Source organism: Bombina bombina, chromosome 5, assembly GCF_027579735.1.
Source record: "Bombina bombina isolate aBomBom1 chromosome 5, aBomBom1.pri, whole genome shotgun sequence".
In the NCBI taxonomy this organism is placed as follows: Eukaryota; Metazoa; Chordata; class Amphibia; order Anura; family Bombinatoridae; genus Bombina; species Bombina bombina.
Window position 1 is genome coordinate 802,961,182 of NC_069503.1, and position 25,309 is coordinate 802,986,490.

At 40.3% G+C, this 25,309-nt stretch overlaps 1 protein-coding gene across 1 annotated transcript in view; it reads right to left on the reverse strand.

Annotated features, from left to right (window-relative positions):
* CEP192 (centrosomal protein 192) overlaps positions 1–25,309 on the reverse strand; it is a 1,162,204-nt gene that overhangs the window by 813,397 nt on the left and 323,498 nt on the right. The window contains exon 12 of the mRNA XM_053715857.1: positions 4,795–4,859. Within this exon, the coding sequence (XP_053571832.1) occupies positions 4,795–4,859 (65 nt within the window). The remainder of the gene's footprint in view (positions 1–4,794; positions 4,860–25,309) is intronic.

Below are 25,309 nucleotides of genomic sequence, written 5' to 3' on the forward strand. Positions count from 1 at the left end.
TCGGACACAGGCATTAAAGCGTCAAAAAGCTCTGTATTAGTTCTAGCCCCAGAGCTGTCTCGCTTTCCTTGTAGCCCTGGCAGTTTGGAGAATACCTCTGAGAGGGTAGCATTCATAACTGCCGCCATGTCCTGTAAGGTAAAAGAATTAGACGCGCTAGATGTACTTGGCGTCACTTGAGCGGGAGTTATAGGTTCTGACACATGGGGAGAGCTAGATGGCATAATCTCCCTCTTTTCAGTCAGAGAATCCCCTGGAGATAAATCTTTAAGCGCCATAATATGGTCTTTATAGTTTATAGAAATATCAGTACATTTGGTACACATTCTAAGAGGGGGTTCCACCATGGCTTCAAAACATATTGAACAAGGGAGTTTCCTCTATGTCAGACATGTTTAACAGACTAGTAATGAGACAAGCAAGCTTGGAAAACACTTTAATAAAGGTGAAACAGCAATTAAACAAAAACGTTACTGTGCCTTTAAGAGAAAAAAACTAACACTTAAACTGCAAAACAGTGTAAAAATACAGTAAAGTCTTTGAAATTTTTACAGTGTGTGTAAGGGACTAAAGCAACATTGCACCCACTTGCAAATGGATGATTAACCCCTTAGGCCCCAAACCGGATTGAAAAAAGTTAAAAAAAAAAATGTTAAAAATCAATTGAGCACCTTGCCAGAGCACTGCTGAGGCTCCTACCTGCCCTCAAAAACGATTTTGTGCAGAAATAACCCCTTTGAAATGGTCCTCAGATGCCAGAGAAAACCTCTAGGGAAGCTGGATGTCTCAGTCTGAATTAAAACTGCATAGTTAGAGTGCTAAAGTAGGCCCCTCCCACCATGTTACTGGATGTTAGAAGGGCCTTAAGAAAATACTCCTAGGAGTATCTGACTAGCCATGTGGAAACTAGGCCCCAAATAAAGACTTATCTCCCTCCAAGAAAAAACGTCCTATTTATGAAATCATGTAAACGTTTTGTCATTAAGTAATATGAATATTAACATGAGTATTGCCCTGTTTTGTAATCATGATCCCAGTCGCTGTTAAATCACTGCATCAGGCTTACCTCAAATACACAAGGCTCTGTCAGCATTTTCTAGAACGTATTCATCTCTCTAGAAATAAAAATACTGAACATACCTCAAAGCAGGTAATCTGCAGACCGTTCCCCCAACTGAAGTTTTCCCATATTCTTCAGTTATGTGTGAGAACAGCAAAGGACCTTGGTTACAAACTGCTAAGATCATCAACCTCCAGGCAGAATTCTTCTTCTAATTTCTGCCTGAGAGTAAAAACAGTACAATGCTGTTACCGTTTAAAAATAAACTCTTGATTGAAGGTAAAACTACACTAAGTCACCACATATCTCTAGCTACTTCCCTTGTCGAGAGTTGCAAGAGAATAACTGGGAGTGGCAGTTAGGGGAGGAGCTATATAGACAGCTTTGCTGTGGGTGTCCTCTTGCAACTTCCTGTTGGGAAGGAAAATATATCCCACAAGTAATGGATGAACCCGTGGACTGGATACACCTTACAAGAGAAAACATATAAAGCAAAATTATCTATTTCCTTATATGACAGTTTCAGGAATGGGAAAAAATGCAAAAGCATAGGCCTCTGATAGAGAAAAAATCAAGAGGCAAACATCAATGGGGTATTGAAATAATGAAAAAAAAATTGGCGCCAAGTATGATGCACAACGGAACGTAAACTTTTTTGGCGCCAAAAATAACCGGAAATGACACACTCGCATCACTAATGACGCTGTCGTGTGAAAGGCCTCAGCGTCACGTATGACGCCGGAAATGACAAAGTTGCGTCAAACTTCTTTTTCCATGCCCAAAAAATATTCGCGCCAAAAATTACGCAATAAAGTTTAGCATTTGACGCACCCGCGGGCCTAATACCCGTAATAGCAAGAAGTAGTCAATTGAAAAAAAGACTAAAACCTCAGGTAAGAAATAAATTTCTTAAAATGTTTACATTCCCAAATATGAAACTGACAGTCTGCTGAAGGAAATATATGAACCTGACTCATGGCAAATATAAGTATAATACATATATTTAGAACTTTACATAAAAGCATAAAGTGCCAAACCAAAGCGGAGGTGTCTTAAGTAATAAAAAACATACTTACCAAAAGACACCCATCCACATATAGCAGATAGCCAAACCAGTACTAAAACAGTTATTAGTAGAGGTAATGGTAAATTGAGAGTATATCGTCGATCTGAAAAGGGAGGTAGGGGATGAATCTCTACGACCGATAACAGAGAACCTATGAAATAGACCCCCGTTAGGGAAATCATCAAATTCAAATAAGTGATACTCCCTTCACATCCCTCTGACATTCGCTGTACTCAGAGGAATCGGGCTTCAACAATGCTGAGAAGCGCATATCAACGTAGAAATCTTAGCACAAACTTACTTCACAACCTCCATAGGAGGCAAAGTTTGTAAAACTGAATTGTGGGTGTGGTGAGGGGTGTATTTATAGGCATTTTGAGGTTTGGGAAACTTTGCCCCTCCTGGTAGGATAGTATATCCCATATGTCACTAGCTCATGGACTCTTGCCAATTACATGAAAGAAATAGACATCGCTATGCATCAAAGAAGCAAAGGTTATGTAAGGAACTGCATGAGGTTCATAAAATTAATCTGGACACTATAGTGGCCTTTACAATAATTTTAGGAATATTAATAAAAAAATCGACCCATAAACAGTACTGGTTCTTAAAATGCCAAAATAACATTATCTTTATTGAGCTTTTACAGCATCCTATCCCAAGCAACCACGGATATCTCAGATAAATTGCTGAGGTAAACCATCAGTACTGCCATATAACTAGACACTGAGAACGTCATGCTTCCTATACAACATGACCTAAATCCCAGGGAGGACAGTAGTATAATCGTCTTGCATGCGTGCATTTGTTGCGACCAAAAACATTGTTCCCACATTCTACCTTATTAATTAGGAGAAACTGCCTTAGTATTCACTGCACACACTCGCCAAAAAGGACTACATAGTGAAAATTCACAACTCCCCGGGAGAGAAGGGGAAAAAAAGGCGCGCAATGAAAGGAGCCGTCTCTCTAAGGACCGCCCATCGTGGGCGGTAACTATATAAGTCGGGAAAAAAAGAAAAAATTACAAAATAAATAATAAAGTCTAACTAACGTCCCCCGGTCAGCCATGTCTTTTGCAAATGTCAGATCGGGTGAAAAAACAGTGCCCAACGATACTGTTACTTTCACTCGCCGCAGATACTTTCAAAGAGGTTGATATGATATGCAGTAAAAATTCTTACAGGGAGCACTGCCAGAATAAAAATCTTCCGGTCGGTTATTATTGTTAACATAACTGTCGAGAGATGGAATCCCATTAAAATCATCATGTAAAGCTTACGAGTCACCCGTTTAACCAGTTATGAAACGCCACACATATTAAATACATAGCCTAGTATGAGGAACCATGTCAAACACCGTCGGCATGTTTGTACTATCAGCCAAGAGCGTCTGTGACTAGCAAAATACATATGCTGTCTAGTATAGTCTCCCAATCTAAGGGGAGAAGACATACCTGAATAAAGAGCCCATCTTTTAAACGAAGGTCTACCCATATATAGTGTAAGCAGCCAATTCTATCTGAGTTATTCTTCTTTTCAATCCCAGAAATAAAAAATTGCACTTACCTCACAATCTGCCGACAGCAAAGGCAGCTCCCAGGTGTGTAAAGTCATACTGCTCACATGGACCTGAGGATCATAAGAAAAACACTGAGTAAAAAGCCTCAGAAGTTTTTCCCCGGATAGGGCAGCAACAGTATGGGAGTCGCAGTGAGAATAATGTCCCACAAGTTCCCATTGCTCTAAAGCCACCAAATGCTCTACTGTAGAGACTGATCTGGACTAGGCTACAACCCAGAACAAAGCAGCACACTTTGGTACTACTTTAAAAATAATAAACTCTTGATTGAAGAATCTATAACTAACACCTGACTTTACCTCTTCCTATCACTAACACAGGCAAAGAGAATATATATACAGCTCTGCTGTGGTGCTCTTTGCCTCCTCCTGCTGACCAGGAGGCGTAATCCCACAAGGACGAAATCCGTGGACTCATCGTATCTTAAAAAAGAAAGTATATTCATATAACAGTGCTGGTTATGCAAAACTGGAGAATGGGTACTAAAGGAATTATCTATCTTTTTAAAAAAACTTAAATTCTAGTGTTGACTGTCCCTTTAGTTCCTTAGAGCATGTCATTTTAGCACTAGTGACCCTGCAATGCAGTGTTTGAACACCTTGCAAAGGGGTTAAACACATAGTTAAAGCATCACTTGGGAGCCACAGAGAACTGCTGGTCTCGAGTGAATGCAGCTGGTGACAACTGTGCCACTAATGCTACTGACTCGCTCAGCAGCAGTTTTCTCTTGAAACCAGCAGTTCTCTGCAGCACTTGTGTGGATTTAACCATGTGTTCAACCATTTTGTGAGAGATAAAAAAAAAAACACATAGCATTGCAGGGTTGCTAGTGCTAAAATCACATGCTCTAATGAATTATAGCATGTCCTTTTTGCACTTTAATTTCCCTTAAAGTCTATTTTAAACTATATTTTGATCACAATGTGTATTACTGCAGTAGTTCTTTAAGAACACAAAAGGCAAATCAGTTTAAGTTTGATAACAAATTATACACATAATTAATTAGTGGTGTAATTAAAGTACTATCATTTAATGGCAATACTATGCAATTCAAATTGAAGCCACTAATAAAACACAACTATTTTACCTGAATGAATTTATGTTCCCTTTCAAATTCTTCCTGATCTTCTTCAATCATAGCTAAAGCATTGCCTAGAATACAAATCAAAATGGGTATTTTTATTTACCAGATTTATACAAATATATAAAATCTTTTTCCACCAACCAGGGTGTTTTTAAATTAAAAACAAGTTGTTGAATACAATGTACTGTATATCCTTGTACACCCAATAATTGCATTTGTTATATTCATTAACCTAAATGTTAATCTTTGCACTTAGATTAACCCTCTAAAGAGACGGTAATTTCGGAGAAAAACTTGCACAAAAGAAAGGTACATTTTTAGCATTTTTGCTATCCCTCCATTTAAACAGAAATAGAGCCTTGTTTTGTGTTTATTGTTTTTTAATTTACCTATCAAAACTACATATATATTTTTTATTAGACAAGGTATTAATCTAGGTCCATTTTGGTATATTTCATATCCACCGCTTTACCGCATAATGCAATCGAGTTAAAAAAAATAAAAATTGTATTACTTTTTCACAAATTTTGGGGTTCTCACTGAAATAAATTACTTACATACTTGCTTGTGAAGTGATAACACAAATGGCTGTAAAAGCTTTGCTGGGATCCCCTTTGTTCACTAGTGTCCGCCATTTTAGGTACTGGCAGCTGTGTGCCAGTACCGAGTTTTTATATATTTTTATGTCATTTCGTTTTAAATTTATTAAATATTTTTCTGTAGTGCAGGCCCCCCTTCACCTCCAGTAACATTTTCTGTAGTGTAGCGGATCCCTTCCCACCATTAAACACTTCTGAGTGTAGCGGTTCTGTCCACTCACGTCCCCTACCCACTTCCGCCCCGTGCCTGTTTCCGCCCCAACGATGGGCCGTCTGGTGATGGCATAAGCCTGCTATGTGTTTGTCGTCTTCATGCAGCCTCTCTCAATCATGTCAACTGCGGGAAAACCGCCTACTTAGACCGTGTCCCCAGTGGACATCCGGACACAGGCGGTCCATTTCTGCTTTATAACGGGTGATCACTGGACTCAGCTTGGACTTGGTTCTTGGTGACTACAGTTATTCAAATCATCAAACTAAGGGAGTACAAACACTTGAGACTGTGTTTATTTTGCCGGAGTGCAAGTTCATTCTTTGAGAGATGAGCAATGGCACCATTCTTGTTACTTTGAGGGAACACTATATTTAAATGTATGGAATATAATCCAATATATAGTTATACTATGTAATTGTGTATAGGTGCTGAGTATCAGAGAAACATATTCAAGAACAATTCCAGCAAGAGAGCTGGGCAGGATACTAACCGCAAAAACACTCTACCCTCATCGTATGGGCTTAGTGTATATAGGTTTGAAAATATATCACCTTTATTCATTTTATTTAAAAAGGGTTACAAACAAAAAAAACTGTTGCAGCAAGTAAAAGTGGTTTTCAAACTAATGTAGTAAAAAGGGTGGATAGTTGCAAATTCTTATCCTGAATTGATATCATAAATAGTAACTCCAACCTAAAGAGGATTTGTGGTAAATCGTATGTATTATTCTACTATAGGGATAGTGGTATCTCCTTAGGAGATCTGTTGTTCGGGCTTATCCGATACTAGTTAATTTAAGGTACTTATGTAGCACATACCTGTAATATCAGCACAAATTATTACTGCCCCAGGGCAAGTTTAGTGCTACTCATTTCTTTTACTAACCTCTTGTGGTGGTTGCCCACAGTACAAATTACAAGCATATGATATAATATTTAACAACTAACAATAAGAATTTTTAGTGGCAGCACTTGACAAACCTGAGGTAAACCGTACTGTATAGTGCTTAGACACACGGCAGTGCCTCAAGTATAATTAATTTACGTATATACAGGTTAAACATTGAGCTCAATTTACAGTGGCCTCTGTATTACTTAAAGGGACACTAAACCCAAATTTTTACTTTCATGATTCAGATAGAGCATGACATTTTAAGCAACCTTCTAATTTACTCCTATTATCAACTTTTCTTCGTTCTCTTGCTATCTTTATTTTAAAAGCAGGAATATGAATATTAGCAGCCAGCCCATTTTAGGTTCAGTACCATGGATAGTGCTTGCTTATTGGAAACTTACATTTACCCACCAATAAGCATGCATAACCCAGGTTCTCTATAAAAAATGGGCCGGCTCCTATGCATCACATTCCTGCTTTTTAAATAAAGAAAGAAAAAAAATGAAGAAAAATTAATAGGAGTAAATGAGAAAGTTGCTTAAAATTGCATGCTCTATCTGAATCATGAAAGAAAAAACTTGGGTTTAGTGTCCCTTTAACTTGTGGAATACTGCACAATCTATGTGTGACCTTAGGGCATATAGACATTTCTTATTTACTTGCATGTTCTGTTGTTCGGGCGGTTCAAAAACCAGCTGACTTAGGTTACTGCTGGAAAAAATAAATCGCATATCCCTGCCTGGTGGTCAAGCTTTAGTGCTAAGCCTACTCACTTATTATTACACACCTTTGTATGTTAATGAAAAACTTATAATAAAAGTATACGATATGTAACTTCTTAATTAATCAATAGCAACCGATATATAGTTAGTTGAGAGTCATTGGTTACACTGTAACTTAACTTTTGATTACACGGTAACTCCTGTGATTTAATATATATATATATACATACGCTCCACTTTAGATATTGGACTGTACATATGACGGTGGAGATATACCTCTAATCTGTGGAACAATGAATATTCTAATTGTGACCCATTGGCACACTAACTAATAATCTGTATAAGACTCCTTGCTAAGTATTACACTCCTTTTGGAGGTTGCTGGAAATCTTATAACATAAATATACGATATGTAACTTTATAATTAATCAATAGCAACCAATACAAAGTTAGTGGCGAGTTGCTGGTTACACTAACTTAACGTTTGAATACACGGTAACTCCTGTGGTTTCATTTATATACGCACGCTCCATTTGAGATATTGAGCTGTACAAATGACGGTAGAGATATACCTCTAATCTGTGGAGCAACCGATATTTTAATTGTGACCCACGGGCACACTAACAAGTAATTTGTATATAAAAGTGCAAACTACACGTAACTTACAAGGTATCCATACCTAGCTATACTACTACTGCTGCAATACTTTATCACAAGAGTACATATGGGCACAATTTATTTTAGTATCCATATAATACTCAGTGAGGTATACAATATATAAGCACACACTATATAAATAAAAAGAGAGAAGCGCTCAACCTGGAAACGAACAATAGCATAATAGCTTGTTCTTTGGCTAGTTACCACCCAAGAAGCAGCCTCTTTTTGCTCAACATGTGCCTTTCACAGAGAAGAACTTTCCTGAAGCATATCAGTCTGATCCTGACTTCACAGTACAGTCCAACCCCGAAATACCAGGCAATCCTTCTCTGAACGAGAGAAACAGCAAAACCCCAGACGTACGTCAGGGTGCCAGGAATCAGACTGAGACGAGAAGTGCAAAAATAATCACACCTTTATTAATAGCAAAAAATAATAAAAAGTCCACAAGTCAAATAACAAGCCAGGAATCAAAACCAGAGCTGGTAGTCAGACAAGCCGAGTCAGGAGCCAAAGCGAGTAGTCAGGCGAGCCGGAATCAGGAACAAGGAGAACAGCAGAGTCAGGAACAAGCCAGGGATCAGGAACCAGGAAGGACGTCAGACAGCCAGGTAATACACAGGAGCTCTCACAAACAGGTCTGAGACAACGCAAGGACAAAGCATACTGAACAGAGGCCCTTTAAATAAAAAGTGATGACATCACATTTCTGAGACTGCATCCTGTCTCACATGGATGATGTAAACCAGTCTGGCCATAAAAGGAAGTGCAGGAAGTGAGCAGCATCCCCCACAATGCACCATAGTCAGGAAGAGAGGTGAGTAAAATGGCTGCCAGCAGCACATGGCAAACAAGTCAGGAAAAAACCCTGACAGAACCCTCCCCTCAATGACCCCTCCCCCGCGGGAGGACAAAAGGCTTATTGGGGAAACGGGCATGGAAGGCACGGAGGAGGGCGGGAGCATGAAAATCAGAGGAGGGAACCCATGAACACTCCTCTGGACTGTAGCCCCTCCAATGAACCAAATACTGTACACGGCCCCTGGACATACGAGAGTCAATAATGCTGCTGACCTCATACTCCTCATGGTTGTCAACAAAGATAGGACGGGGACGAGGCAACACAGTGGTAAACCGGTTACAAACCAATGGTTTCAAGAGGGAGACATGAAAAACATTGGAGATGCGCATTGCAGGAGGAAGGTCAAGAGCGTAGGCCACAGGATTGACCTGTCGGAGTATTCGAAAAGGACCAACATAACGGGGAGCCAGTTTATTGGAAGGCACACGAAGGTTCAAGTTGCGGGAGGACAGCCAAACTCTCGCACCAACCTGGTAGGAAGGTGCAGACAGACACCTACGATCAGCCTGGAACTTTTGGCGCTGCATAGAACGATGAAGGCAATCCTGAATCTGCACCCACGTGGAACGGAGTTGCCGGAGATGCTCCTCCAAAGCCGGAATACCCTGAGACATGAATGAATCGGGCAACAAGGATGGTTGAAACCCATAATTCGCCATGAACGGAGATAACTTGGAGGAAGCATTAATAGCACTATTACGAGCAAACTCTGCCCAAGTTAACAGTTCAGACCAATTATTGTGGTGATCTGAGATATAGCAACGGAGGAACTGTTCCAGAGCTTGATTAGACCGTTCCGCAGCCCCATTGGATTGAGGGTGATATGCCGAGGAGAAGGAGAGCTGGATCCCCATTTGAGCACAAATTGAGCAGGAGGCAACATACGCAGCAACATCAGAACGAAGACCTGGCCACCAGAATTGTCGAGTGACAGACCAAATCATTTGGTTCTTGCCTGGGTGACCTGCGGCTTTAGGATAGTGGTAAGTGTGCAAAAGTTTAGTTCGAAGATTCTCAGGAACAAAACACTTACCACTAGGTTTCTCAGGAGGTGCATTGGTTTGTGCAGCCAGGATCTCCTCCCCCAAGGGAGAAGTCAAATTAGTACGTATGGTAGCCAAAATATGGTCAGGAGGTATAACTGGAGTAGGTACAGACTCCTCCTTGGACAGAGGTGAAAATTGTCGAGAGAGGGCATCAGCCCTAACATTCTTACTACCAGGCATGTAGGAGACCACATAATTAAATCAAGACAAAAATAGTGCCCATCTGGCCTGTCGGGCGACAAACGTTTTGCTTCAGATAGATAAGTTAAATTCTTGTGGTCAGTAAGAATGAGCACTGGCACGCTAGTACCCTCGAGAAGATGCCTACATTCCTTGAGTGCCAAAATTATGGCCAGTAATTCCCTGTCGCCAGTTTCATACTTGCACTCCTCTGGAGACAATTTCTTAGAGAAGAAACCACACGGATGCAAGGAACCATCAGGCGTAGGATGTTGAGACAAGAGGGCACCTACTCCAGTCTCAGATGCATCGACCTCAAGAACGAAAGGCAGGACAGGGTTAGGATGAGCCAGAACTGGAGCGGCAGCAAAGGCAGTCTTAAGACTATCAAAGGCCTCAATGGCAGTAGGTGACCAATGGAGTGGATCATTCTCTTTACGGGTCATGTCTGTTATAGGTTTGACCAAGGACGAAAAGTTTTTAACAAACTTTCTATAGTAATTGGCGAACCCCAAAAAACGTTGAATAGACCGAAGACGAACTGGGCGAGGCCACTGCAGAACTGCAGATAATTTGTCAGGATCCATGGAGAACCCTGCAACGGAGATAACATAACCTAGGAAGGTTACTTGAGTCTGATGGAACTCACATTTCTCAAGTTTACAAAACAGGCCGTTCTCACGTAGTCTCTGAAGAACCCGTGTAACATCAGAACGATGAGCCTCAAGTGTGGGTGAGTGTATGAGGATGTCATCTAAGTACACCACAACACACTGTTGCAACATATCTCGTAGGACATCATTAATAAATTCCTGAAAAACAGCAGGAGCATTACAAGATACTCATAATGCCCGCTCCTGGTGTTAAATGCTGTTTTCCATTCGTGGCCCTCCTTAATCCTAACGAGATTGTTCGTTCCTCTCAAATCAAGTTTAGTAAAGACCGTAGCTCCCTTGAGGCGGTCAAAGAGTTCCGTAATGAGAGGAATAGGGTAAGCATTCTTAATGGTAAGACAATTAAGACTCCTATAATCGATGCATGGTCTTAACTCGCCACCCTTTTTCTTCACAAAGAAGAAGCCAGCCCCTGCAGGAGAGCAGGGTTTGCGGATGATCCCTCACGACAGAGCATCGGAAACATACTCCTCCATAGCACAATTATCTGCAACAGACAGAGGGTAAACCCGGCCCCGAGGAGGAATGGCTCCGGGTTGCAGATCTATAGCACAATTGTAGAATTGTGATGTCATCACTTTTTATTTAAAGGGCCTCTGTTCAGTATGCTTTGTCCTTGCGTTGTCTCAGACCTGTTTGTGAGAGCTCCTGTGTATTACCTGGCTGTCTGACGTCCTTCCTGTTTCCTGATCCCTGGCTTGTTCCTGACTCTGCTGTTCTCCTTGTTCCTGATTCCAGCTCGTCTGACTACTCGCTTTGGCTCCTGACTCGGCTTGTCTGACTACCAGCTCTGGTTTTGATTCCTGGCTTGTTATTGGACTTTTTATTATTTTTTGCTATTAATAAAGGTGTGATTATTTTTGCACTTCTCGTCTCAGTCTGATTCCTGGCACCCTGACATTACGCAAGGAACATGAATCCTGGTGGTGCTAATAATCCACCTTTACCTGCCATAATTTCCAGGATGGATGAACAGGATCACCGCAGGGTACTTAAACATTTATATTGTCTTCATAATATTGTTGCTAAATAAAAAATATGGTCTTCTTTTGTGCTGATTGTACCAATAGATAAACACAGGCAACAGCTTCAAAGTAAAGGTTTATGTCCGGCTCCATTTCTCTGATAACCATAGAGATAAACATTGAGAGCTGCTAAAGGACAAAATCTATAAGAAACAAAAAAAAAAAAAAAAACATTTTGCCATACTATACACTGTGGTACCCCAAGATGGCTGCCAAAAAAACCTACCAAGGCAGAAAAACTTACTAAAGCACAAACTGCACTCCCTACCTCTGTTAGCAGTTTTTTTACTACTCAAGACAGCCATGTACATAGCAACCTAGATTTAGCTAAGGGAAATAAGCAAGATTCAAACCCTTCTATTTCTGCAGTGTCCATCTCTATGGAATATGCCACGCAGCTTAAAGAGGACATAGCTAAGCCAAACTTCCTACAAAGGATGATTTTGATTCGCTCAAAACTCTGATATCTACAGAGATGGCAAAAATGAGAAAAGAAATCAGACATTGGTCATAGAGTTGAATACATGGAAGAAACACAGGATTCAGTCAACAACATGTTAGACGGTATCTCTACTCAAGCTAACATACAGGATTCTAAAATTGAGGTGCTGCAGGATAGACTGGAAGATCTAGATAATAGGGGAAGCCGTAGTAACCCGAGGATAAGAGGGATACCAGAAACTATACAAGTTGCAGATCTTCAAGAATATCTTCAAGGTTTATTTAAACACATACAAGCGGATCCGAATTTGGCTGAACTTGAATTAGAAAGAGCTCACAGAGCACTAAGACCTCCTCCCCCTCCTGCGGCGCCACCCAGAGATTTTATACTAAAGTTCCTTCGCTTTACAGATAAGGAGAAGATTTGGTTATCAGCCAGGAGTCTCAAGAAAGTTTCCTACTTAGATCATCAGGTTCAAATATTTCAAGACCTAAGTCCTACCACGGTACAGAAAAGTTAAGAAGTGAGATTCATCACCTCAGTACTACAACAGAAGAACATCGGATATCGATGGGGCTTTCCTTTTAGCCTACATGTTTCCCATGAAGGAGTTACTTACACCTACAAGAACCGGCAGGACTTAAAAGCTCCGGCAGATCCAGAAGATACTGCTCAAAACAGTACTGACTGTGCCGCCACTACATCATTCAGGGATCAACACCAAAGGTGGCAGTAGGTTCCACAGCGAAAAAGGAAAAACAAAAAAGCCCAAGCAGCTACCTCGCTTTCCCAATCAACGACATGAACAGCTGTGTGGGTGAGACTTTTCAAAATATGTAGACACACTTTACTATCATTTCTGATTATAAGATGACTGTTGCTACCATTTTATTAGTGAATAAATGCTTAAACTTCATGGAGGTGACTCCTAGAAGAAAGTAATTGCTATAATGTTTATAGAAGATATGTTTCAGATATGTTCCTAGTTATATTGTTATATTGGGAAGAAGTAGTCTGGCTAGCGGACCTTCTCCTTTATTCAGAAGAATGTTTATTGGTTATTTGAGTGTTAAGATCAATTTTGTTTATTGTTTTAGATCAGTTCAGCATCTGAGAACAGTTATTGTTGAGATACAAGATATTTGCAAAGCTTCTTGGCTACACACTAAAGGTTTATTTCCAACTCATATCACATATGCCAAGATGACCAAGGGCAATATAAAAATGTTATCAATTAATGTCAAAGGTATAAACAACCCCAATAAAAGGTTAACAGCAATGAGGGATTTCTCAAATAAAAAGGCTGAATTAATATTTTTACAAGGGAGGGAGCCTAAGACCTTTCAATATAAATTTGGGACCGTCTATCAAGGTTTCAACAGCGCAAAAACAATGGTGTGAATATTTTGATTAAGAGAAACACCCCTTTCCAACTAGTTACTAAAATAGCTGATAAAACAGGCAGATACTTGATTCTATTAGGGAAATCATACAACAATATGGTGACAATGTTGAATATTTATGCACCCAACATATAAAATATTTTTTTGCAATAATGTAACGGATAAAATCCTTGAAGTTGCCAAAGGATCTCTATTAGTAGGAGGGGAATTCAATCTAACCCTAAACCACCATTTAGATAACTCAAACCAAACATAGTCGGTCCCACACAATACATAAGGTACGGAAACATCTTGGAGATTTAGCAGTCCATGATGTTTGGAGGATTCAACATCCTGATGAACAAAATTACAAATTTTACTCCTACCCAAATGCTAGATACTCCCACATAGATTATGTTATGTTAGATGAGACAGCATTGACTAGAGTATTAGCTATTGATATTCACACACGAACATGGTCTGATCACTCAATGATCACCTGTAAACTAAAGTGGGATATACAGTAAATACTGCATATACTTGGCGACTAGACAATAGCCTCTTAGATGATGCTCTCATTTCCCAAAAGGTTGAAAAACAAATTCATGAATACTTTGCTCTCAATGAACATTCTGTGACTGATCATAGATCATTGTGGGATGCACACAAGACTGCTATATTAGGGGCAAACTCATAAGCCATGAAGCTTACCAGAGGAAACAAAGAACATATCTTAATAACTCTCTTAATAAACTAATTGATTTAGAGGAGGTACACAAATTAGACACCTCGAACGAGACTATAGCAGCAGAAATTGAAAAGTACAGGCAAATTGTTGCCTCCATATTAGCTAAAGAGAATAAAAATATGGCAATAAAACTTCAACAGTACTAGGAAGGGAATAATAAATGTAGCTCCTTATTTGCTAGGAAACAATGCGCAAGGCTCACAAGTCTTTCATCCTTAATATTAAAGATCATAATAACAAAATACATTATACTACGAAGGGAATTGCAGAAAATTTTAGAAAATATTATGAATCCCTATACAATTTATCAGATGAACTATTAACAGAAAGTTCAGCTAATAGGCTTACTAAATCTCAGAAAATAGAACAATACCTAACAGATATTTCCTTCCCTACACTAGATGACGAACAAAAGGACAAACTCAATAGCCCACTAGAAGAAATAGCAGAAGTTATCAAAAATCTCCCACAAAATAAGTCCCCAGGGCCAGATGGGTTAACAAATTATTATTATAAGAAATTCTCTCATATTTTATTACCTCACCTACTAAACCTCTTCAATGATATTTCCAAAACCACGCCATTGTGGAAGGAAGCACTTGAGGCTCAATGTCACCATTTTACCAAAGCCAGGCAAGAAAGCAGATAGGGGTCGAGAATTTTAGGCCAATGTCATTGTTAAATACAGACATTAAAATATACTCTAAGCTTTTGGCTAACAGACTTAGCGGAATGATGCCAGATATAATTAGCAGAGATCAGGTTGGCTTTAGATACAAGAGAGAAGCAAAAGAGAACAATATCATAGCATTACATCTTACACAAATTCCCCGTTGGCAATTATTTCAACCAAGGCGAAAAAGCTTTCGATCGCGTTTGTTGGCTTTTCCTTAGATTAGTTCTCCATCATTTTAAAATGGGCCAGGAATATATCTCTAAAATTTTTGCTTTATACTCTAATCCATCAGCTAAAGTAAGGGTTAATAACACATTATCAAGACCTTCTCGAATATCAAATGGTACTAGACAGGGTTGTCCCCTCTCTCCCCTCCTATTTGCATGTATGGTAGAGGCTTTCGCAATTTTTACTAGAAATAAAACCGCAATAGAGGGAATTACGGTCGGGAATACTATCCATAAAACCCTCCTTTATGCAGACAATAACATAATTTATGTAAGAACTTACCTGATAAATTCATTTCTTTCATATTAGCAAGAGTCCATGAGCTAGTGACGTATGGGATATACATTCCTACCAGGAGGGGCAAAGTTTCCCAAACCTCAAAATGCCTATAAATACACCCCTCACCACACCCACAAATCAGTTTAACGAATAGCCAAGAAGTGGGGTGATAAGAAAAAAGTGCGAAAGCATATAAAATAAGGAATTGGAATAATTGTGCTTTATACAAAAAAATCATAACCACCACAAAAAAGGGCGGGCCTCATGGACTCTTGCTAATATGAAAGAAATGAATTTATCAGGTAAGTTCTTACATAAATTATGTTTTCTTTCATGTAATTAGCAAGAGTCCATGAGCTAGTGACGTATGGGATAATGACTACCCAAGATGTGGATCTTTCCACGCAAGAGTCACTAGAGAGGGAGGGATAAAATAAAGACAGCCAATTCCTGCTGAAAATAATCCACACCCAAAATAAAGTTTAATGAAAACATAAGCAGAAGATTCAAATAGAAACTGCTGCCTGAAGTACTTTTCTACCGAAAAATGCTTCAGAAGAAGAAAACACATCAAAATGGTAGAATTTAGTAAAAGTATGCAAAGAGGACCAAGTTGCTGCTTTGCAAATCTGATCAACCGAAGCTTCACTCCTAAACGCCCAGGAAGTAGAAACTGACCAAGTAGAATCAGCTGTAATCCTTTGAGGCGGAGTTTTACCCGACTCGACATAGGCATGATGAATTAAAGATTTCAAACAAGATGCCAAAGAAATGGCAGAAGCTTTCTGGCCTTTTCTAGAACCGGAAAAGATAACAAATAGACTAGAAGTCTTTCGGAAAGACTTAGTAGCTTCAACATAATATTTCAAAGCTCTAACATCCAAAGAATGCAACAATTTCTCCTTAGAATTCTTAGGATTAGGACATAATGAGGGAACCACAATTTCTCTACTAATGTTGTTGGAATTCACAACCTTAGGTAAAAATTCAAAAGAAGTTCGCAACACCGCCTTATCCTGATGAAAAATCAGAAAAGGAGACTCGCAAGAAAGAGCAGATAATTCAGAGACTCTTCTGGCAGAAGAGATCGCCAAAAGGAACAAAACTTTCCAAGAAAGTAATTTAATGTCCAATGAATGCATGGGTTCAAAAGGAGGAGCTTGAAGAGCCCCCAGAACCAAATTCAAACTCCAAGGAGGAGAAATTGACTTAATGACAGGTTTTATACGAACCAAAGCTTGTACAAAACAATGAATATCAGGAAGAATAGCAATCTTTCTGTGAAAAAGAACAGAAAGAGCAGAGATTTGTCCTTTCAAAGAACTTGCGGATAAACCTTTATCTAAACCATCCTGAAGAAACTGTAAAATTCTCGGAATTCTAAAAGAATGCCAAGAAAAATGATGAGAAAGACACCAAGAAATATAAGTCTTCCAGACTCTATAATATATCTCTCTAGATACAGATTTACGAGCCTGTAACATAGTATTAATCACAGAGTCAGAGAAACCTCTTTGACCAAGAATCAAGCGTTCAATCTCCATACCTTTAAATTTAAGGATTTGAGATCCTGATGGAAAAAAGGACCTTGCGACAGAAGGTCTGGTCTTAGCGGAAGAGTCCACGGATGGCAAGAGGCCATCCGGACAAGATCCGCATACCAAAACCTGTGAGGCCATGCCGGAGCTACCAGCAGAACAAACGAGCATTCCTTCAGAATCTTGGAGATTACTCTTGGAAGAAGAACTAGAGGCGGAAAGATATAAGCAGGATGATACTTCCAAGGAAGTGATAATGCATCCACTGCTTCCGCCTGAGGATCCCGGGATCTGGACAGATACCTGGGAAGTTTCTTGTTTAGATGAGACGCCATCAGATCTATTTCTGGAAGTTCCCACATTTGAACAATCTGAAGAAATACCTCTGGGTGAAGAGACCATTCGCCCGGATGCAACGTTTGGCGACTGAGATAATCCGCTTCCCAATTGTCTATACCTGGGATATGAACCGCAGAGATTAGACAGGAGCTGGATTCCGCCCAAACCAGAATTCGAGATACTTCTTTCATAGCCAGAGGACTGTGAGTCCCTCCTTGATGATTGATGTATGCCACAGTTGTGACATTGTCTGTCTGAAAACAAATGAACGATTCTCTCTTCAGAAGAGGCCAAGACTGAAGAGCTCTGAAAATTGCACGGAGTTCCAAAATATTGATCGGTAATCTCACCTCCTGAGATTCCCAAACTCCTTGTGCCGTCAGAGATCCCCACACAGCTCCCCAACCTGTAAGACTTGCATCTGTTGAAATTACAGTCCAGGTCGGAAGAACAAAAGAAGCCCCCTGAATTAAACGATGGTGATCTGTCCACCACGTTAGAGAGTGTCGTACAATCGGTTTTAAAGGTATTAATTGAGATATCTTTGTGTAATCCCTGCACCATTGATTCAGCATACAGAGCTGAAGAGGTCGCATGTGAAAACGAGCAAAGGGGATCGCGTCCGATGCAGCAGTCATAAGACCTAGAATTTCCATGCATAAGGCTACCGAAGGGAATGATTGTGACTGAAGGTTTCGACAAGCTGAAATCAATTTTAGACGTCTCTTGTCTGTCAAAGACAGAGTCATGGACACTGAATCTATCTGGAAACCCAGAAAGGTTACCCTTGTCTGAGGAATCAATGAACTTTTTAGTGAATTGATCCTCCAACCATGATCTTGAAGAAACAACACAAGTCGATTCGTATGAGATTCTGCTAAATGTAAAGACTGAGCAAGTACCAAGATATCGTCCAAATAAGGAAATACCACAATACCCTGTTCTCTGATTACAGACAGAAGGGCACCGAGAACCTTTGTAAAAATTCTTGGAGCTGTAGCTAGGCCAAACGGCAGAGCCACAAACTGGTAATGCTTGTCCAGAAAAGAGAATCTCAGGAACTGATAATGATCTGGATGAATCGGAATATGCAGATATGCATCCTGTAAATCTATTGTGGACATATAATGCCCTTGCTGAACAAAAGGCAAGATAGTCCTTACAGTTACCATTTTGAACGTTGGTATCCTTACATAACGATTCAATATTTTTAGATCCAGAACTGGTCTGAAGGAATTCTCCTTCTTTGGTACAATGAAGAGATTCGAATAAAACCCCAGCCCCTGTTCCAGAACTGGAACTGGCATAATTATTCCAGCCAACTCTAGATTTGAAACACATTTCAGAAATGCTTGAGCTTTTACTGGATTTATTGGGACACGGGAAAGAAAAAATCTCTTTGCAGGAGGTCTTATCTTGAAACCAATTCTGTACCCTTCTGAAACAATGTTCTGAATCCAAAGATTGTGAACAGAATTGATCCAAATTTCTTTGAAAAAACGTAACCTGCCCCCTACCAGCTGAGCTGGAATGAGGGCCGCACCTTCATGTGGACTTAGAAGCTGGCTTTGCTTTTCTAGAAGGCTTGGATTTATTTCAGACTGGAGATGGTTTCCAAACTGAAACTGCTCCTGAGGATGAAGGATCAGGTTTTTGTTCTTTGTTGAAACGAAAGGAACGAAAACGATTATTAGCCCTGTTTTTATCCTTAGATTTTTTATCCTGTGGTAAAAAAGTTCCTTTCCCACCAGTAACAGTTGAGATAATAGAATCCAACTGAGAACCAAATAATTTGTTACCCTGGAAAGAAATGGAAAGTAGAGTCGATTTAGAAGACATATCAGCATTCCAAGTTTTAAGCCATAAAGCTCTTCTAGCTAAAATAGCTAGAGACATAAACCTGACATCAACTCTGATAATATCAAAAATGGCATCACAGATAAAATTATTAGCATGTTGAAGAAGAATAATAATATTATGAGAATCATGATCTGTTACTTGTTGCGCTAAAGTTTCCAACCAAAAAGTTGAAGCTGCAGCAACATCAGCCAAAGATATAGCAGGTCTAAGAAGATTACCTGAACACAGATAAGCTTTTCTTAGAAAGGATTCAATTTTCCTATCTAAAGGATCCTTAAACGAAGTACCATCTGACGTAGGAATAGTAGTACGTTTAGCAAGGGTAGAAATAGCCCCATCAACTTTAGGGATTTTGTCCCAAAATTCTAATCTGTCAGACGGCACAGGATATAATTGCTTAAAACGTTTAGAAGGAGTAAATGAATTACCCAAATTATTCCATTCTCTGGAAATTACTTCAGAAATAGCACCAGGAACAGGAAAAACTTCTGGAATAACCACAGAAGATTTAAAGACCTTATCTAAACGTTTAGATTTAGTATCAAGAGGACCAGAATCCTCAATTTCTAAAGCAATTAGCACTTCTTTAAGTAAAGAACGAATAAATTCCATTTTAAATAAATATGAAGATTTATCAGCATCAACCTCTGAGACAGAATCCTCTGAACCAGAAGAGTCATTAGAATCAGAATGATGATGTTCATTTAAAAATTCATCTGTGTAAAGAGAAGTTTTAAAAGATTTTTTATGTTTACTAGAAGGAGGAATAACAGACATAGCCTTCTTGATGGATTCAGAAACAAAATCTCTTATGTTATCAGGAACATTCTGAACATTAGATGTTGATAGAACTGCAACAGGTAATGGTACATTACTAAAGGAAATATTATCTGCATTAACAAGTTTGTTATGACAATGAATACAAACAACAGCTGGAGGAACAGCTACCAAAAGTTTACAGCAGATACACTTAGCTTTGGTAGTTCCAGCACCAGACAGCGATTTTCCTGAAGTATCTTCTGACTCAGATGCAACGTGAGACATCTTGCAATATGTAAGAGAGAAAACAACATATAAAGCAAAATTGATCAAATTCCTTAAATGACAGTTTCAGGAATGGGAAAAAATGCCAAGGAACAAGCTTCTAGCAACCAGAAGCAAAGAAAAATGAGACTTAAATAATGTGGAGACAAAAGCGACGCCCATATTTTTTTTAGCGCCAAATAAGACGCCCACATTATTTGGCGCCTAAATGCTTTTGGCCACGTCCGGAACGCCGACATTTTTGGCGCAAAAGAACGTCAAAAATGACGCAACTTCTGGCGACACGTATGACGCCGGAAACAGAAAAGATTTTTTGCGCCAAAAAAGTCTGCGCCAAGAATGACGCAATAAAATGAAGCATTTTCAGCCCCCGCGAGCCTAACAGCCCACAGGGAAAAAAGTCAAATTTTTAAGGTAAGAAAAAATTATTGATTCAAGTACATAATCCCAAATATGAAACTGACTGTCTGAAAATAAGGAATGTTGAACATCCTGAGTCAAGGCAAATAAATGTTTGAATACATATATTTAGAACTTTATTAAAAAAGTGCCCAACCATAGCTTAGAGTGTCAAAGAAAAACAGAATTTATGCTTACCTGATAAATTACTTTCTCCAACGGTGTGTCCGGTCCACGGCGTCATCCTTACTTGTGGGATATTCTTCTCCCCAACAGGAAATGGCAAAGAGCCCAGCAAAGCTGGTCATATGATCCCTCCTAGGCTCCGCCTACCCCAGTCATTCGACCGACGTACAGGAGGAAATATGCATAGGAGAAACCATATGATACCGTGGTGACTGTAGTTAGAGAAAATAATTCATCAGACCTGATTAAAAAAACCAGGGCGGGCCGTGGACCGGACACACCGTTGGAGAAAGTAATTTATCAGGTAAGCATAAATTCTGTTTTCTCCAACATAGGTGTGTCCGGTCCACGGCGTCATCCTTACTTGTGGGAACCAATACCAAAGCTTTAGGACACGGATGAAGGGAGGGAGCAAATCAGGTCACCTAAATGGAAGGCACCACGGCTTGCAAAACCTTTCTCCCAAAAATAGCCTCCGAAGAAGCAAAAGTATCAAATTTGTAAAATTTGGCAAAAGTGTGCAGTGAAGACCAAGTCGCTGCCTTACATATCTGGTCAACAGAAGCCTCGTTCTTGAAGGCCCATGTGGAAGCCACAGCCCTAGTGGAATGAGCTGTGATTCTTTCAGGAGGCTGCCGTCCGGCAGTCTCATAAGCCAATCGGATAATGCTTTTAAGCCAAAAAGAAAGAGGTAGAAGTTGCTTTTAGACCTCTCCTTTTACCAGAATAAACAACAAACAAAGAAGATGTTTGTCTGAAATCTTTAGTGGCCTCTAAATAGAATTTTAGAGCACGGACTATGTCCAAATTGTGTAACAAACGTTCCTTCTTTGAAACTGGATTCGGACACAAAGAAGGTACAACTATCTCCTGGTTAATATTCTTGTTGGAAACAACTTTCGGAAGAAAACCAGGTTTAGTACGCAAAACCACCTTATCTGCATGGAACACCAGATAGGGTGGAGAACACTGCAGAGCAGATAACTCAAACTCTTCTAGCAGAAGAAATTGCAACCAAAAACAAAACTTTCCAAGATAATAACTTAATATCTACGGAATGTAAGGGTTCAAACGGAACCCCTTGAAGAACTGAAAGAACTAGATTAAGACTCCAGGGAGGAGTCAAAGGTCTGTAAACAGGCTTGATTCTAACCAGAGCCTGAACAAACGCTTGAACGTCTGGCACAGCTGCCAGCCTTTTGTGAAGTAAAACAGATAACGCAGAGATCTGTCCCTTCAGAGAACTTGCAGATAATCCTTTCTCCAAACCTTCTTGTAGAAAGGATAGAATCTTAGGAATTTTTATCTTATTCCATGGGAATCCTTTAGATTCACACCAACAGATATATTTTTTCCATATCTTATGGTAAATTTTTCTAGTTACAGGCTTTCTAGCCTGAATCAGAGTATCTATTACAGAATCTGAAAACCCACGCTTTGATAAAATCAAGCGTTCAATCTCCAAGCAGTCAGTTGGAGGGAAACCAGATTCGGATGTTCGAATGGACCTTGAACAAGAAGGTCCTGTCTCAAAGGTAGCTTCCATGGTGGAGCCGATGACATATTCACCAGGTCTGCATACCAAGTCCTGCGTGGCCACGCAGGAGCTATCAAGATCACCGAAGCCCTCTCTTGGTTGATCCTGGCTACCAGCCTGGGAATGAGAGGAAACGGTGGGAATACATAAGCTAGGTTGAAGGTCCAAGGTGCTACTAGTGCATCTACTAGAGTCGCCTTGGGATCCCTGGATCTGGACCCGTAACAAGGAACCTTGAAGTTCTGACGAGAGGCCATCAGATCCATGTCTGGAATGCCCCATAATTGAATTATTTGGGCAAAGAATTCCGGGTGGAGTTCCCACTCCCCCGGATGGAATGTCTGACGACTCAGAAAATCCGCTTCCCAATTTTCCACTCCTGGGATGTGGATTGCAGACAAGTGGCAGGAGTGATCCTCCGCCCATTGAATTATCTTGGTCACTTCCTCCATCGCCAGGGAACTCCTTGTTCCCCCCTGATGGTTGATATATGCAACTGTCGTCATGTTGTCTGAATGAAACCTTATGAATTTGGCCTTTGCTAGATGAGGCCAAGCTTTGAGAGCATTGAATATCGCTCTCAGTTCCAGAATGTTTATCGGGAGAAGAGATTCTTCCCGAGACCATAGACCCTGAGCTTTCAGGGGTTCCCAGACCGCGCCCCAGCCCACCAGACTGGCATCGGTCGTGACAATGACCCACTCTGGTCTGCGGAAGCTCATTCCCTGTGACAGGTTGTCCAGGATCAGCCACCAACGGAGTGAATCCCTGGTCCTTTGATCTACTTGAATCGTCGGAGACAAGTCTGTATAATCCCCATTCCACTGTCTGAGCATGCACAGTTGTAATGGTCTTAGATGAATTCGTGCAAAAGGAACTATGTCCATTGCTGCAACCATCAATCCTATTACTTCCATGCACTGCGCTATGGAAGGACGAAGAACAGAATGAAGAACTTGACAAGAGCTTAGAAGTTTTGATTTTCTGATCTCTGTCAGAAAAATCCTCATTTCTAAGGAGTCTATTATTGTTCCCAAGAAGGGAACTCTTGTTGACGGGGAAAGAGAACTTTTTTCTATGTTCACTTTCCATCCGTGAGATCTGAGAAAGGCGAGGACGATGTCCGTATGAGCCTTTGCTTTTGACAGAGACGACGCTTGAATCAGGATGTCGTCCAAGTACGGTACTACTGCAATGCCCCTTGGTCTTAGAACCGCTAGAAGGGACCCTAGTACCTTTGTGAAAATTCTCGGAGCAGTGGCTAATCCGAATGGAAGTGCCACAAACTGGTAATGCTTGTCCAGAAAAGCGAACCTTAGGAACTGATGATGTTCTTTGTGGATAGGAATATGTAGGTACGCATCCTTTAAATCCACCGTGGTCATAAATTGACCTTCCTGGATGGTAGGAAGGATCGTTCGAATGGTTTCCATTTTGAACGATGGAACCCTGAGAAATTTGTTTAGGATCTTGAGATCTAAAATTGGTCTGAATGTTCCCTCTTTTTTGGGAACTATGAACAGGTTGGAGTAAAACCCCATCCCTTGTTCTCTTATTGGAACTGGATGAATTACTCCCATCTTTAACAGGTCTTCTACACAATGTAAGAATGCCTGTCTTTTTATTTGGTTTGAAGATAATTGAGACCTGTGGAACCTTCCCCTTGGGGGTAGTTCCTTGAATTCCAGGAGATAACCTTGAGAAACTATTTCTAGTGCCCAAGGATCCTGAACATCTCTTGCCCAGGCCTGAGCAAAGAGAGAAAGTCTGCCCCCCACCAGATCCGGTCCCGGATCGGGGGCCATCCCTTCATGCTGTTTTGGTAGCAGTGGCAGGCTTCTTGGCCTGCTTACCCTTGTTCCAGCCTTGCATCGGTCTCCAGGCTGGTTTGGGTTGAGAAGTATTACCCTCTTGCTTAGAGGATGTAGAAGTAGAGGCTGGTCCGTTTCTGCGAAAGGGACGAAAATTAGGCTTATTTCTAGCCTTAAAAGACCTATCCTGAGGAAGGGCGTGGCCCTTTCCTCCGGTGATGTCTGAAATAATCTCTTTCAAATCAGGACCAAACAGTGTTTTTCCCTTGAAAGGGATGTTAAGCAATTTTGTCTTGGAAGACACATCCGCTGACCAAGACTTTAGCCAGAGCGCTCTGCGCGCCACGATGGCAAACCCTGAATTTTTCGCCGCTAATCTCGCTAATTGCAAAGCGGCATCTAGAATAAAAGAGTTAGCCAATTTAAGTGCATGAACTCTGTCCATAACCTCCTCATACGAAGATTCTTTATTGAGCGACTTTTCTAGTTCTTCGAACCAGAAACACGCTGCCGTAGTGACAGGAACAATGCATGAAATTGGTTGTAGAAGGTAACCTTGCTGAACAAACATCTTTTTAAGCAAACCCTCTAATTTTTTATCCATAGGATCTTTGAAAGCACAACTATCTTCTATGGGAATAGTAGTGCGTTTGTTTAGAGTAGAGACCGCCCCCTCGACCTTAGGGACTGTCTGCCATAAGTCCTTTCTGGGGTCGACTATAGGAAATAATTTCTTAAATATAGGGGGAGGAACAAAAGGTATGCCGGGCCTTTCCCATTCCTTGTTTACTATGTCCGCCACCCGCTTGGGTATAGGAAAAACATCGGGGGGCACCGGAACCTCTAGGAACTTGTCCATCTTACATAATTTCTCTGGAATGACCAAATTGTCACAATCATCCAGAGTAGATAATACCTCCTTAAGCAGTGCGCGGAGATGTTCTAATTTAAATTTAAATGTTACAACATCAGGTTCAGCTTGTTGAGAAATTTTTCCTGAATCTGAAATTTCTCCCTCAGACAAAACCTCCCTCCTGGCCCCTTCAGATTGGTGTGAGGGTATGTCAGAAACGTTATCATCAGCGTCCTCTTGCTCTTCAGTGTTTAAAACAGAGCAATCGCGCTTTCTTTGATAAGTAGGTATTTTAGATAAAATATTTGCAATAGAATTAT